The 17,223-nt window shown below is 42.6% G+C and overlaps 1 protein-coding gene across 4 annotated transcripts in view; it reads left to right on the plus strand.

Moving 5' to 3' along the window:
* LOC108928237 (formin-like protein 1) overlaps positions 1–17,223 on the plus strand; it is a 44,257-nt gene that overhangs the window by 11,862 nt on the left and 15,172 nt on the right. For 2 of the 4 annotated variants that reach the window (XM_018742088.2, XM_018742089.2), the window contains exons 2-13: positions 5,578–5,661; positions 7,106–7,216; positions 8,109–8,182; positions 8,330–8,413; positions 8,539–8,682; positions 9,593–9,701; positions 10,025–10,101; positions 11,024–11,117; positions 13,612–13,686; positions 14,603–14,713; positions 15,038–15,175; positions 16,103–16,204. In XM_018742088.2, coding sequence (XP_018597604.2) covers positions 5,578–5,661; positions 7,106–7,216; positions 8,109–8,182; positions 8,330–8,413; positions 8,539–8,682; positions 9,593–9,701; positions 10,025–10,101; positions 11,024–11,117; positions 13,612–13,686; positions 14,603–14,713; positions 15,038–15,175; positions 16,103–16,204 — 1,203 coding nt within the window. The remainder of the gene's footprint in view (positions 1–5,577; positions 5,662–7,105; positions 7,217–8,108; positions 8,183–8,329; positions 8,414–8,538; positions 8,683–9,592; positions 9,702–10,024; positions 10,102–11,023; positions 11,118–13,611; positions 13,687–14,602; positions 14,714–15,037; positions 15,176–16,102; positions 16,205–17,223) is intronic. The other 2 variants (XM_018742090.2, XM_018742091.2) reach the window with 1 other exon arrangement.

Consider the following 17,223-nt stretch of genomic DNA (forward strand, 5'->3'; position numbering starts at 1 on the left):
CATGTCTGTGTGGGTTTTCTGTGGGTGCTCTGGTTTCCTCCCACAGCCCAGCAGTGTAAGTCACCTTGGTGAATAAGGTGTGTGTGGGCTGATAACACTACATAGAGTTCATTAGAAGCTGCTTTGGAGAAAAGTGTTTGCTAAGTAAATAAATGTAAACACCACATGTGTTTGGCAGGATGGGTCCAGAACATCTAACCATCTGTATCTGCACATTCCTTTCTCCTGTGTGTCAGATGTCATTGCATCCATTTGTTTATTTGTCCTTGGGCAGAGGGTGGAGTGGGGGGGAGGTCGTGGACAATTCCTAATCAATAAGGTCTAATTAAGGATTAGTGCATTCAACCCTCTCTGGCTGAGAGATGGGCTGCTAATACACTCACCTAAAAATACAGACTCGAGTAAATTAATATGAGAAATAAAGGGACTTTCTGAGAGATGGTGAAACGCAAACAACAATGGACAATCGTTAATTTCATGCACCTTTGCTCTTTTCATGTAAACGTCGGCTTTTCAGCCGCGAAGTCAAACGCAAGCAGATTCGCTGCCTAGTTGCAGGGGACATGTGCAAATCGCCGTTTCCTCTATGCATTGCAAAACAGGCTTTAAATAAGCCCCTCTCTGTGGGGTACAGCTGGAGAGACAGGAAACGTTCTGCACTCTGTATGGGTGGGTGTGCGGGCGTGCGCGTGTGTGTGTGCGCGTGCATCTGCTACTGTTAAATATGAAACTGACACAAAATACTTAACACATAAGAATCGCATTAGTAATTTCACACACAAGCAGGTACTAGACACGTAGAATAAAATGCATATACATAAAGAAGGTAGTGCAATGGAGGTAATAAAGGCACATAGATGATTGACAGCACCTTTTGTAAACTGTTACACTGGGGTTATTAGGACTCAAACACAAATTCTTCTAGTTCTGTTGTCACCCGTCTCTAGACACACCTTTAAATAGTGTGGAACCCTTTGCCCTCACAAAGTTACGACATCTAGTCCAAAGTCCCCCACATTCCCGGGGTGGTCCAATGTCCAGGCTGGGGTGAAGACAAAGCAGAATGTTTGAAACACAGCAGTGCTGTAAAGATGACCTGGCAGCATCAATCACAACATTCGACCGAGTCATAATTACTGAGGCTCACAGGGGTGTTCGAGAACAAGGGGGGTGGCAGGATGGCAGCTGTGGACATACAGTATTCTCTGTATTGACTTGCCTTTTTTTTGGCTGATTTACACTGCCAAAATTCATGTCTCACCACAAAGCCTGCAGTACCTTTGGCATTCATTTTTAAATATTCAGTGAACGTTTACAGAAGTTATCATGACATGCGCTTCCACGAACTCTAGCAATAATGACACTTTCTTCTGTGAGTCATGATTACTGCTGAATTGGGCCAATCAATTTTTCATCATTGAACAGACCTAATAATGGGAAGTGCAGAGATAGTGGAATTTATTTGTCCGAGGCGTACCTGTCTGGCGCCGTCACGGATGTTACAGGAGGTCCTTTGGAGGCTAACTCTATGGAGTAACTAGAGAGACCATGTCTAAGAAGATCCACAAAAGCCATCCTCCTGTGGATAAGCATTAATACAAAATCACATTGGAAAGAACACAGAACGGGACGTTCATCCCAAAGAGTGGCAGGTTCACAATTTTTTCGGGTCCTTTCACAAAGCGGCTGAAGTCAGTGAATATCCAGCTTAGTGCTGCACATTTGAACGTTTCTTCTGGGCAAATTAAAAAATAATAAGTTAAGTGAGGCTGCAGTGGGGAAAGATGGTACGGGGGAGGGGCATTTCCGTCTTTTACTCTCCTGTCACCTACCCTAGTTTCGCATAGCAGCAAGCACTTAATATTGCTGTAATTTGCACTGCTGGGGTGGTAGTAAATTTAGAGAGGGTGCCGTCAAAGCCGGAGGCAATGCAAATGCAGATCAGCCCTCCTGGATCCGTACCGCCAGAATATAGGACACTCGGTCCGTGTTAATGAGCTTGTTCTGGTGCTTGTGGTTGTACCGGTGGAAGGGGGGTAAGGCAAGGGTACATACTGCGGCAGCTCTCATTCATAACTCTCACTGCCACAGCAGGGTGGGGATGGTGCTGAAGGGTGGGGGTAGATGCACACTGATGCAGGAGGCTATCATGTGCATATCTCTGCTTGTGAGAAACTCAAACGTGAACGACGGATCGTTGCATAACGCTGCAGTTACATAATGGAAGTATGCTCAGTGACCGTTAGGGGGCTGATGCTTCGTGTCGCGCTCATAAGTACTTCGGTGCCGCATCATTGCAAAAGAATCACCTGTCGTGGGGTACGAAGCAATAATTTCCCTTGCTAGCACCCACCCTGGTGACAGTAGAAAGGAAAAACACAAAAAGAGATGTGTACACTTGTGGCAGAATAGAGACTGGTCTTTATCTGAGATGAAGAGCAATGAATGTGTCTGTATTCTGTCCATGCCGCAACCCCTTTTTGTGAGGTATGAATACTGTAGTAATACTGAGGAAGCTTGATATGTCCCTGTGAAGATCCCTAGAGGTAAGGGTTTCAGAGGCATGCTTGGTGCTCAGGAGTTCCACTGGGGTGTTACTAGGATGGTTTTGAAAGTGGAAAACCCTGCTGGGATGTGATGATGAGCTGGATTGTGGGGTGTCTGACTCCATCGATATGGTGCATGACTTTGAGGGAGTCCACTAGAAAGGTGCAATGAAAGACTGCAGGAAGGGAAGGTGTATTGAGACATGGACCCCATTTTGATTATTATTATTAAACTTTACATTTATTCATTTAGCTGACACTTTTCTCCAAAGCAACTTAGAATGCGAAGGTTACAATTATTTACCCATTTATACAGCTGGGTAATTTGTGGAGCAATTCAGGGTAAGTTCCTTGCTCAACAGTACTACAGCCAGAGGTGAGGCTCAAACCTGCAACTTTTGGGTCCAAAGGCAGTTGTTCTAACCGCTACCAGCTGTCCCCGAAACTTTATTTAGCTGATGCCTTTGTCCAGTGTCATTTACAACATTGGATAAGCATTTATACAGCAATTGATTCTAGCTGTATGAATTCAGTTTGAATACCTTCATCAACAGACCCTCACCAGGACAAGCGGTTACTGGACGTGAGTGAGTGCTCTGCAACAATGTCAAATCTCAGTATGTCATCACAAACAACAGGGTTTGAAGGACATCATTTAATTTATGTATCAGTCATTATTATAATATGAACGTTTCTTGATGAAGGCTAGTACAGCAGGAAGGGGAATAAAACCAGGAACCTTCAAATGACAAGGTGAAGACCCTAGTCCATTACCACATAAATTTTTTTACAGTGTAATTCTTAATAGTAAGAAACATTGTCAACAGCTAATTTGTTTTGATTATCCCAAGAGGGGTAAAGCCGCTTTTTACGATCTGTATGTTTTTTGTGTATCTGAGTTACCACAAGAGCCGCTAAACAGCGACTCATCTGTGAAACCTCAGATTCTTCCCTGGATATTTATTTCACATTCGTCTTTGAGGTTTTGAAATCTCTTTTCTAAATGTGTTCTCAGGAAGTGTCACAATGTCTGGCAAGCAGAGGGAAGTGAGGCAAGGCTCTGTTCTGGGACCCGCAGAATGTGTGTTGCGTTCAGGGAACACAATGACGCCATTGCTGCCCTTATATATTGTATCCCTCATACACAGCCAAGGTTACAGTCTTGGACTATCAGCTCTTTAGATATAGTAAATTTACCACCGTAGAGCAACAAAACATCCTTAGCGCTAATTTAATGACACTGGAATACGGAACTTGATCAGCAACGACCTCCACAAAGGATGCTGGCATGAGCAGTTTTGTCTGCAGTTACAGGACTATCCTTTCAGTGTTTTGCTCTTGACTGCCTTATATATTATTGAAGAGATAATCATAGTAACCAGCAGCCAGCGTGGCATATTTTGGCTAGATATTTCATGATTAAAAAACGGTCAAGCAGAAAGCCGAATTCTTCCTTCCGGATGTGAAGCTTTTGTGAAGCTCTCTCGGCCGAGTGTCTTCAACCTTGACTACTGCCTCAATGTGACAAATTAAAGCATTTGTTGCAGTCAATGATTTGCATAATCTCTTTTGATTCCTTTATGAGTGCAGTGTAAAACACGGTTCACACACATCGATAGGACCAGAACAGGGCTCAATTTTAGTCTGTGAACTAAAGTCTGCAGACGGGCCCTTAGTAGCACTGGCTACCGAACAACGAAACAATTAAACTAATGAGGCTGTCATGCCACCATACACTAAGCAACAGATTATTCAATGTGACAAATGAAATGATGCATAAAAAGAAAGCAAATTAACACTGATGAATACTCATCGTAAACCATGAGATCTCTTGGTTGCTTTTTCTACACTCTTCCACATCTGCCCGCTTACTCAGGAGTGCTCAATCTCTGTCCACATTCAGAAAGGGTCTGAAAACTCACTTCTTCCAGACTCATTTTGCCCATGATCTCTTAAGTTCATATAAGGTGTAAATGTTCATGTACCATAACTTTAAGATCATTCCCAGATACACCTTTACACAGCTACTCCTGTAATGTAACGTAAATGTATATGTATCTAAAAAAAAAAAAAAAAAATTACTAGGAGGTTGATTTGGAATAGTGGATATCTGGATAAAGTTTTATACAGATACTCATGTGATGAACATTGATTCACCATATGAACCAAAGAAACTAACTGTACTTGAGAATCACACATGTGCAACTAATCTCTTTTTCTCCTAATGTAATGAACACATTGTATTTTCTATGAGATGTAAGGTGTGTGGGTTGATAACTCTACATACAGTTCACTGAAAGTCACTTTCTAGAAAGGTGTCTGCTAAATAACTAAATGTGTTAAAAACTGCAAAGCAAGTCCTCAAAATATGAAAATCAGTTATTGTATTCTGACCATTAACTCACCAATTAGGACTCAATTTTGTCGGTACCAGTTTGGGAAGGGCCGTTCCTCACCAGCCAAAATTCAAACAAGTTGCCACATGATGAATTTTGCCAGTGAAAGACTGGTGCCTGTGTGTGTATATGTGTATATATGACAGTCAGGCTGAGTGTGAACATCTCCAAGTCCATTTCTCATGTTGACTGGTTGTAGTAGCTGCCCAAAGTCCCACCTCCCGTGACTGTCATGCCGGCACTGTGGACCAGTACGGTCTTGGTACATAACTGTCTTTTTTTATGAAATAAACCTTTAAAAAAAAAAAAAAAACCTCAAGCTGAACTGAAACATTTCACTGCTTTTATTTACTCATTTCAAGATTTCAACCTTTTTCTTCTACTCATAGTCTAAGGGGAAAGCTAAGCACATTTAACTTTACTGCAGATCCTGAACATAAACACAACAGCAATTTTGCCAGTGTTTCATGATCGACTACACAAGCATTGTTAACATTGTTTTTAACAGATAAAAATACATTTTTCCTAAGGTTATGCTATATAGTATCCCAACCAATGTATAACGTTTTCATAACATTTTTCAAGGGAGCAAAAATTTTAATGTCCAAAGTGTTTCCATTTCTTCCTCCGAACAGAATTCAATGAACCTGCCACCAGACAAAGTGAAGCTTCTGCATCAGTATGACAATGAGAAGAAGTGGGAGCTGGTCTGTGATCAGGTGAGTTGAACCATGATACTCAGCACCAAATAGAATTGTTTTTTTCCACAATATCTCAGAATAGAAACTGCCAGTTTATTAAAAAAAACTAATTGGAATGATTAATACTTAACCTAAGACAATTTAGGAAAATGAGAGACTTTCTAAAGCTGTTTATTGATCAGAATTTTCCATCTGTTCTCACAGTTCTTGCTCAGGAACTACCCTCGGTATTACATGTGTTGTTGCCTAATGTATCTTAATAAAACAATGTGCATTGCGTCCCGAGATCAGGTTGTCACATAAGACATGGCTATTAGACACCCGTAACAGACAGCACTGTTATGGTGTGTGGTGGCTTTTTGTGTGTCAGTCCCTCTAAATTAAACAGACTGCTTAAAACTCCACTCCCCCATTGCAGACACCCCCACAAGGTGGCCTCACAGTTGTCACTTCGTCTGCTGCTTGCTGAGTGCCTCATCAATATTTTACACTGCCATGGCAACCGTAGCAAGCCAGCTGACTACCTGTGGCCAGACAGTAGTCTGACGTACACACCCCAACTGTGATGGAGAACATGTACATATGACTCAGGGAGTCCGGTTTCCTTCACCGTCACAGTGAATACTTCACGGTCATCGTATTCCCTCTGCCTAATTATTGTTTACATCAAAATCATCTCACTCTTGCAAACAGTGGTCTAAGGTGCAATGATGTGACTAAGGTTATTTGTGTGTGCATGGGGGGAGTGGTGGTGTGGTGGGTTCAGCTGGTGCCTGCTATGTGGTGGGTCAAGGGTTTGAGGCCTGCGTGGGGTGCCTTGCAACAGACCAGTGTTCTGGCCTGCGTGTGTTCCCTCCCCCCTTGGCCCTGAGCCCTATGTTGCCGGGTAAGGCTCCGGCTCACCGTGACCCTGCCTCCTCTGGACAAGCTGTTGTAGGCAGTGTTTGTGCATGGGGGCGTGCCAGGTCTCGGGTTCGAGTCCTGTTTGGAGTTCCTTGCGATAGACTGGTGTCCGGACCCCACTCAGGCCAAGTGGTTGTTGTTGATGTCTGTCTAGGTTTAATATTATTGCATATCTTGTCATGTGACTGCAAGTGTATTGTATTTCCCCTGGGTGCCACAATTAAGGTTTTAGGACACTAGGGTATCATCGCAGTGAAGCACAGGCATAACAACGGATGTTTGCGATGTTCCCCCAATGATAAAACATGACTAATTTGTTACAGTATGTGTGTATAACTTTACTGAGTACTGCTGCTAATACTTTTTGGCCCCCAAAATACCTGACGAGTTTTTATGAATTTACATGACATGTATTCATTTAGCAGATGCTTTTCTCCAAAGCGACGTACATCTCAGAGAAAGTGCAAGTGCAGTGAAGTTATACATAGAACAATGGACAAATTACCAGATGTTTTCAGTGCTAACCATGAAACATTTGTTCAATACGCATGTTCAATAGGAGCGCTTCCAGGTGAAGAACCCCCCCTCAGCCTATCTTGTTAGGCTGAAAAGCTACTTGGACCAAGGGGGGGTTTCACGGAAGGTGGGTGTCCCTCTCCACCGTTTCACGGTCAGTAAGTTTCATAACCGCTCAATACGTTGCCTGATCATAACATTGAAAAGTAACCTTGCTCAGGATGAAATCTGGGTGCTGCTTCATTTTGTAGCTCTCATAATTCTAAAAAAATTCACTCCATTAAATAATCCTTACTAAAATACTCAACATTAAGATTCCAAGACTGCCCGTTATATTTTTGTAAAATTTACAAAAACCCCATTTATTTATTTATTTAACTAGTTACAGTATCTATCTCTTTCAAATTAGTGTTATGTTGAATAGCGGTGGAACTAGAGGATATTGTGACGCTCTAAGTACATTTAACAGTCACCTTTATAAACTTACAAATCTATCGACTCATCAAATGTAAATGTACAACCTTTTGGAATCATTTAAGCTGAACATGACTATGAATACCTTTTGAAATGTTCTTCCAAAAATGTATTTACTTCTTCAAAATGTTAATGTGAGACTGCAAGGAAAATCAAACATTTACATTTTGATAACAATAAGCTTCATGATATGCTGAGTAATAAAGATATTTGTTTTCCCTTTGTCTTCTTTTACAAAATGGAAATGTAAAATAGACTCCTGTAAAAAACAATTCCTCATTACGTACTTGCTGTTTTTGAAGGGGAATACTGAAAACACTGAAATTATTGTGTTCACAGTCATATCAAGAACTAGTTTATTCAGGATATGCTGATATTTGAATGTTAATGACATAAGAATAAACTATTGCAAAAAGAGTGAGGCAACATGCATAGAACAGTGCTGGTTATATTTAAATTTTATTGCACCATCCTGTAAGGACTTATTGCTCTTTAAAATTTCTCTGTGAATTTTTAAAGTTCATCTGATGTTCCTGTTCTGAGATTACAGCGGCCTTACCTTTGCCTCTTAGTTTAAACGGCGCGTACAGGAGTCAACCCAGGTCCTGAGAGAGCTGGAGATTTCCCTGCGAACCAATCACATTGGGTGAGAATCCCATGAGACTCAATGTATCATGGTCTTCTTCAACTCTATACCTTAATTCTAACCAGAGATACCCCCAGGTACGGTTATGTATTGGCAGTTACTTTTAGGCAATTCATGACTTGTAACCACTAGTCCCACCTCCTACAGCTGGGCTCAAGAGTTTCTCAATGAAGAAAACCGTGGTCTGGATGTGCTGGTGGATTACCTGTCCTTCGCCCAGTGTGCCGTCACGTGAGTGCTAAACTCAAACGGGCCTTTTATCAAATTTAGCAGATTACAAAGAAAGCAAGCAATTTTCATGAGTTGTTCATGATCCATGAATCTGGAGTTTTGAACCACATTTTGATCATCCTCAGGTATGACATGGAAAGCACAGATAATGGTCCTCTGCCAGCAGAAAAAGCAAAGCACTTGGAGAAATCGGTGGAGGACCTGACCAAGAGCGCCAGCAACTCGCCCACTCACGGTGCCTCCAAGGCAGGCCGTTCCTTCACTGGGCGGTGAGCTCCCCCACCCTCCCAAGCTATGACTGCTTGGTGAACTCTGGTTACTCTGGGGGGACCACACCAAACTGTTCAAAGTCCATCTTAAGGGTGTGAAAAGAGCTACCGTTTTTGTGCAACTTATTCACAGGGGTGTCTCAAAATGTACCCTGAGGTCAGATTCTTCTGTGGTAAGGCCTGTCTAGTGATGTTTGTCACACTGAACTCCCCCAGCCACCAGCTGACGTCAGTCGAAAAAGACCAATACGCAAGTGGAGAGACAGAAGGGTGTGACTGCAGCACAAGCATGCAGAAATATGAATAAGTGGCAGTGCAGCGGATGCCGGCACACAAAGATAGAGCATACAAGTCAGTCTTTCAGCTGCAGGCTTTTTGTTCTTATTGCTTCATCAGAACTCATCTCACAGTCAGTCTACAAAACCTTTACTCAGTAAATTAATCTGAGGTCTGTTTCAGCAGACCAGTGTGTAACAGACCGTATTTTTGGATATTATAAATAAGTCATGATTTGCGAGTACATATCAGGAGAAGAGTGAATATGTGATTTGGGTGGAGTGCTCTAACTGGGAAAATCCGAGCATTAGTAGAAACCAAAGTGCAAGTTGCAATATGTGGGCTGGCCATATTCCAGCAACACCTAAGAGATGCCATGGCATCTAAACCATGTCATCTTTGCAGAAATGTTCCTTAGATGAGCTACCTCGATAAACCAAAGAAACTTATCAACATTCCAACACCAGTTATCACACTTGCAACCCCACTGCCCTACCTACTGGTACAGCTCGAAAAGGATCTTGCCTTAGTGTGTTTTCAAAGATGTTTTATTGAGTCATCTATTGAAATTACTGCAAGCAGTGCTAACTAAATGAATCTCACCACCGTCCTGTTTCTCTGGATTGTTTGGCAGATTCAGCTCCCTGCACAGCCGGAAAACACTGCGAAACTCACGCATTGTCAGCCAGAAGGACGACGTCCATGTGTGCATTATGTGCTTACGTGCCATCATGAACTACCAGGTACGAGATGCCACACTTCAGCACTCGGCAAGGCTCACCTCAGCAGAAGCAGTCTCCGTTCTCTACCAGAGTATTGCACTCTGTGTTCTGTACCAGATGACTGCAATTCCTTTTTCAATCCAGTTCTCTAAAGCATTCCCTTGTGAGCAAATTTTAAACAGGGACCCTTAAGAAACCATTAAAGTGGTTCGTTGGCTATTTTAGGATACAGTTAGTTTCAAGCACCAGAGTGGGACTTAATTAAGTTGACAGCGTATTCTTTGTAAGGTTCGGTATGTACGGAAGCTGGGCAATTTCTAACAGTGCTTTTGAACCCTTTTCAGTCTGGGTTCAACCTGGTGATGACCCACCCACGCTGTGTCAATGAGATCACGTTGAGCCTCAATAACAGGAGTCCCAGGTAAGGAAAACCAGTCTCTTTTGGTCTTGACCAGTTCTCTGTCCACACCCTGTTGTGTCAACCAAGATCTGGTGATCTTTGTTTTTTTTTGCTGAAAGTCTATGTATAACGAGTCTTGGATGCGCAAGTGATGATATTTATTTTTCTTTATGTATTAAGAGTGTGAATTGCTATAGTTTTAAACACCAATGCATATGGCTTCACACTGAATAAATGTGTTTAAGCCTCTACCTGACAATCAGGTTGAATTGCGCATATGTTTAAACTTCTCTTCTGAAGCCTGAAAAAGAATGTGTTGCTGATGCTTCTTTTGTAGCGTACTTCCTTTTCTCAGTTAGGAAGTTTGCTGCTTCCTGGGTTTTCAGTCTTAATCTTACCAGTCACAAGTAAATTAGTCAGATGTATGTCATTCTTGTGGCACTGAGCGATGTAGTGCTGGGAGAACCAAGGCCACGTTCTTCCCAAGTTCCCCCTCTTTGCTGCAGTGTGAGGTACTGTATGAGTGTTGTAACGATCTGGCTAATGAGTTAGCCCAGATCCTCACGTGGATTCCAGAAAGGCGTATAATTATATAAACCCAGACGGACACGGAAAAAAGGAAGCTCTTCTTTTTAATATCTTGTAGGCAACTATGGATGACATATTTCACACAGCTGTCTTTACAATAAAATAAACAACATTAAAGTAAACTCCAAAACGTGCGAGGCACAAAATGTGTACACGGCCAAGTATATCAGCCTGCCCGCGCGCGGGAGAGAGGACCGAGGGGAGGAGCAACCCCTTAGTCTCCACCATAATACGTCATCATTACAGTGTGTATGTGTGTGTGCGTGCAACTGCCCTGGATTGATCTTGTTTGTGTGTGTGTGTGTGTGTGTGTGTGTGTGTGTGTGTGTGTGTGTATCTGTGTTATGTTCAACAGGACCAAGGCACTGGTCCTGGAGCTACTGGCAGCCGTGTGCTTGGTGAGAGGAGGACATGACATCATCCTCAGAGCCTTTGATAATTTCAAAGAGGTCAGGAGCATTTTCAGTCACGACACCATGCAGTTTATCCACTTGGCCCTCCTTTCTTAAACGTGTACTGTTTCACCTCTATTACTCTTAAACATGCACTGCATCTTATTTTTCACGGATGATGCCTTTTGAAAAGACGACTTACAACATTAGGTTAATACAAAGCAAGTGCTTAAGAGCAGAGTTATAACTGAGTAGTGTTCACATAGGAAAGAAGTATCATTTTAAATGAGACAGTGAATGGCAGATACAACAAGACCTGTCAGAAGGGAGTTACAATATTGCAGCCTGCAGAGATCAAGATCCAAAGAGTCAAGGTTGTCAATGAGGAGTCAAATGCCATAGTTAATGTGGAAGGAGTAGGTTTTGTGGATGTTGTAAAGGAATAAGCAGCAGGTCTAGGCCAGAGAAGAAATGCGATTATTGTAGTCGAGCAAGTGATCCAGCATCACAGCTAAGTGAAAGGACGACGTCATCCACAGAAGGTAGGTAGAAGACATCGGATTTAGAGACGTTAAGTTTCAACTGATCTAGGAAGAGATGATTTCTCGAAAATCTGGGCTGAGACTCAAGAGTTGATGGCCTATTCTCATGTCTTCTAGTTTTCGGTAGCGCCAGAGATGGTCTGTCTAACTCCTAACATCCTACCTTGACTCCACTAAACTACACACTCTTTCTCTTATAAAGTACCTCCTTGACCTAATCTCATTATGGTTTCCTTTCAGTCCAATGTGTGTTTGAAGCTCTCTGTTCCAAAATTGTACTAGTTCAACCTCTCCAATGGTCTTTTTGCTTTTGTGCTGTAAAAATTGTGTGGTCTACAAGCCATGAATGGAGGTGGCACTATTAGCACAGCTAGCAGCTTTTCCAGCTGTTAAGCCAACTGCCTTTCCAGGCTAAAAATAATTTCCAAAAAAAATAAATATATATATATATATATATATATATATATATATAGCACTTGCTGAGCTTGACACATGACCCTCTTTGACACGTCCGTTCCCTGACCACATGTGTGCTACAGTTTGCACTGAAAGCAGAGGCCTGGGGGGAGCTACTAGTCAGCCAGCTGGAAGGACAGGGACTTATTATACGGTTATAAGACGATACCATTCACTGTATCTTTAATCTTTATTATGCTCTGCCTCTGGCAATGATCCATCTTGCCACAGCTACTTAAATGTGCTAAGAGAGACGCTAGACATCTTACCCCACTTTCAGTTTTGACAGTCAAGACATTTCACACATAACAACTCACATTTGTCCTGACACTGCAGATGACAGTGTAGATGACAAATGAATAAATGTGCATGTGTGAATCTGGCATGTCTCAAACTGCAGAGCAGTGATCCTAGGTCAGTGTATGATCACAACTATAACTTGATATGGACCACGTCACAACATTTCAGCAACAAATTGTTCAAACTGTTACACTTATGGTGGAGCATTTGTTCTTAAATTACTCCCTCCCTGATATCGCATCTCCCATAGCATCTCACATGCTGCAATTGAGTTCAGAAACTCTCATGTAACAAGCAGATAATTTTCTATGGGGTGTATTGTTGCCTTGTTGCAGCAGCACAGAAATGTCATTGCAGCACTCCTACACTGGGCCAGATGTTGGAAAAGCCAGAGGTGGTTATAATATGGCATTCAGGGAAGCAGAGAGGGTCCAACACAATGGGTCACAGTTGCAGTTTGAATCCCACAGAATATGAGAATCTGCAATAGATGCAATAAATCTGCAGGATGCTGTCCATGACTTGGTAACCACTGGAGCTCAGTCATTTGTGAGGCAATGGTGGGTGGAGAGGGTGGGACAAGGTTTCACATCAGTAGGTGGGGTCTCACTGGGGCAATGGGAGGGAGCGGCAGAGGGCCAGCACAGCTCTTGTTTCTCTCAGTGGAGGTGCGTGGGCATTGTTTGGGTACCAGCTGGAAGGCTGGAGCTTTGCATAATTTAGAGTGGATGTGTGGGTAGTACCGGGGCAGCCTTAACTTTCTAGCTAATTTGTACAGATCAGCACCCATATGTCGGTGGTTCACACACGGTGCAGGGGCATGCTCAGTGTGTATTCCAGGGCATAATATAATTAGTAGATTAGAGTCCTAACTATCCATGTCCTTGTCTAATTTACTGTCACAAAGGAAACTGTTCATCCTGCTCTCTGTCAATAACCCGCCCTCTAATGTGATTGCATGTAAGCAGACACAGGGCACTTAATAATATAACCTTATTGATTATTCACTCCAGGGATGCCTGGTAAGGGGGAAGAAAGTGCACCGTGTCACTGAAATGTACAACTCTCAGGATCGATGAGATTCCAGTTCAACGCCATGACTTCAGGCAGTCCAGCATGTTTTGTGTTTGGAGTTTCCCTTGTGAAAAATGTACCGACCCGGGCTTTCATCTTACTGCCACCGTGTGGAAACGCCTTGTCTTTGCATGCTGACTTGCTGCAGTGAAAAAATCGATGATCTTTGTCTTTCTCAGGTATGTGGCGAGAAGAACCGTTTTGAGAAGCTGATGGAGTATTTCCGAAATGAAGACAGCAACATAGACTTCATGGTGAGAGTCCTGAAGCAGTAGTAATATTAATGATCTTCACAATAGAGCAACAACAATAAAAGTACAGGCAGTCCCCAGATTACGAACGAGTTCCATTCCTAAGTCTAAGTCAAATCTGTATGCAAGTCGGAACACTTAGGTACAACAATTAGGTATATACTGTATCTAACATCAGTTAATCAAATGTTTGTCTTAATATATCGTGTACAGTTCTATGCATAAAAACATTGAAGAAACACTTCCAGATACACTAAAACATCTAACATAATACAGTGATGATAATAATTATAACAATAATAATAAATGTAACTACATTATTTATAATAGAGAGCGAGACATCGGGGCAGAGCTTTTTACATACTCCATTATTTTCGCTTTGTCCTTTAAAATTGTCCCGACTGTTGACCGACTGCAGCCTAACGCTCTTCCAGTGTTCGCTGGCGTTTCACCTTTTTCTGACCACTTTATTTCAACTGTAGTTGCAATCATGATCATTTTCCTTTTCTTTCATGCATCACCATTACTTGCATCACATTTACACGCTGGTGCCATGGATAGGAGGGTAAAAACAAAAAAAATTAAAGCCAAATGCAGTAACACACACGAGACCCTTAACAGTAACGTGGTCCGACTGAAAAGAAAACTCTTTGTCCTACCTCGGGCCCACAAGCTGACGAACTGCTGTAGATTCGCAAGGTTTTGATGCACGTCACAAACTACTGCCTGTTTGTTATTACAAACCATTGCACGTAACTCAAATTTTTTCATATAATAGGCTTTACAGCAGGTGGTTCGCAACTACAGGTTTTATGCAAGTCGGACATTTGTAAACCAGGGACTGCTTGTAATCTTAATTTTAGTGTGCTTCTATTATGCTTCTATCCACCCCCCCACCAGAACTTCTTATCTATTACAGGTGGCATGCATGCAGTTCATAAATATCGTTGTCCACTCAGTGGAGAATATGAACTTCCGTGTACATCTGCAATATGAATTTACCAATCATGGACTGGATGATTACCTGGAGGTGAGTCACAATACCTGTGCCATAATGAATAATGTCCAACCTATAAACATAAACTTGAATAGTAATTCTGGTACTATATATACGCACACTGTCTGAAACTGCTTGTCCCGAGTGGGGTCGCGATGAACCGGAGCTTAACCGGGCAACACAAAGCGCAGGACTGGAGGGGGAGGGGACACACCCAGGGGGGGACGGCAGTCCATTGCAAGGCACCCCGAACGGGACTCGAACCCCAGACCCACCAGAGAACAGGACCCACTATATATACACTTTACTGAACATATGACCCTGAGTGTAAATGTGTGTATGTGTTCTTTCTGATAGAAGCTGAAGTTCACGGAGAGTGACAAGTTGCTGGTGCAGATCCAGGCCTATCTGGACAATGTGTTTGACGTGGGGGCACTGCTGGAGGATGCCGAGACCAAGAACGCTCTGCTGGAACACATGGAGGAGCTTCAGGAGGTCAACACCCATGTGACAAGTTGAATTCTCTCTTTCACACACACACACACACACACACACACACACACACACACTCTCATGGTCCAGATGCACATACATGCAAAAAAATTTGCTTGCTTTATCAAGGGCCTCCCACAAATATTCTATGTTGAGACTCAGTGCAAAGAACATGCTGTTAAAATTTCAATAGCTGGGGAAAGAGCCAAGCAGCAGAAACAGAAACAATGACCAGGACCTATCCCCAGACTGAACTTTTCAATCTATTTATCTCTGAACATAGATATTTTACAATATGACCTTCCCTGCAGCACATATACACACACACAGGTGGTCCCCAACTTATGATAGGGTTACATTCTGCAAAACCCATCGTAAGTTGAAAATGCATTTAATACACCTAACCTACCGAACATCATAGCCTGGTATACGTGCGATGGCCATTAGGGGCTTGTCGACTTCATGCTGGGCAATTATCTTGAGTTTCTCCTCAACAGTAATTTCCCTCCTCTTCTTTTTCCTACCAGTAGCAGGAGACACAGATGGGCGTTTGTAACATTATGGATGCACAGAACACAGTGTAGATACAGGGGGGATCTGTATAGCAACCCCGTGGCAGACTGGGAGATATCGCATATCACTAACCCCGGGGGAATCAAAATTTGAAGGGAGGTTTTGACTGAATGTCTATCGTAAGTCGAGGAGCATCTGTACGCATACGGTACGGACAGTCTAACACACACACAAAACACATGCATATAGCGCATATATAGTGTTCCGTCATTCTCAGACCATAATGTCGTTTACCATAAGTACCTTTTCAGAGTCTCTAAATCTAATTTCTGAGGTAAGTGACTGCACTGCTGTGGGATGATGAGAGATGAGATGACTGCTGTTGGATGATGAGTTTTGTGTCTCTCTGCATTCCAGCTGAACACCAGACTGCAGGAGAGTGAGGCTGAGGCCATGGAGAAGGTGGCCGAGCTTGAGAAACAGTTCATCCAGGCCACTAAGGAAGTGGAGGTGCTCAAGGTGAATGCTGTTCAAATTCATTCAACTTTTGAGTTTCCTTCCACAGTAACCTTTCCTACCACTTTCATTATAGCTTAAAAAAAAAGTCAAATATTTCTATGTGTGCAGTGTGTGTAAAGAGCCCAGGTCTTCTGAAATTGAAATGGGAATTTACACTGCCTCCTCACCTTAGAAACTGGGAGCAGCAGCCTGGTTTTCTAAGCAGGGGAGGAACAGAAAGCGTTTGCAAGATCCTTCTTCTGTGCATGTCCGCAAGGTGCAAACATAGGAAGAAACTCAGAAAGTCAACACACCCTGAGCTGGAGTCAAACGCCATGCCCACCAAGAGGCTCAGAAGCTGTCCTGCTTAACTTTGACTGTAAAAACCTCACAAAAAGCTGTAACAGTGCCCTTGTTTTAATATTTCTAACCCTAAGCTAAAATCATTTAAAATAAGAAATCCATCATCCCCACAACCTCCTTTTCAGTCCTGACTGTTGTGTTGACCAATTTATTGCGTAATCAAGCATAATGTTAATTTCTGGCTGCTTTCAACTTTCTTCATTGTGTACACAATCAAAAACTAGAGAAAATACATGTCCCTCCATTTCTTTACAGGGTAGGTTCTCTAAGTCTCAAATATATATACGCCATCGAGTCAATCATGATTCATAACGACCACCCTGGTTTATTGTAGTAAAGAAGGTTGTTGTGGTTTCCCATTACCTTCATCCGGGGGGCAAAACCACAGAGCATAAAATACAAATGCCACAACACCGTGTGCAGGACTCAAACCACATATCTGCTAAACAGCTCAGGAGTAGTGAGGCACTGGTGTCACCTGCTGTGCCAACTGTCAGATGTAACTACAAGAAATTGAAATACTTTATGCAAGATTTTTTTTTAACAATTAATGATACACACTCGAGGGGGGTGGCAGCACGGTGGCGCAGCGGTTTGGCCAGGGCCTGCTTTGTGGTGGGTCTGGAGCTCAAGCCCTGCTTGGGGTGCCTTTTGATGAACTGGTGTCCCATCCTGGC

Source organism: Scleropages formosus, chromosome 25, assembly GCF_900964775.1.
Source record: "Scleropages formosus chromosome 25, fSclFor1.1, whole genome shotgun sequence".
NCBI lineage: Eukaryota > Metazoa > Chordata > Actinopteri > Osteoglossiformes > Osteoglossidae > Scleropages > Scleropages formosus.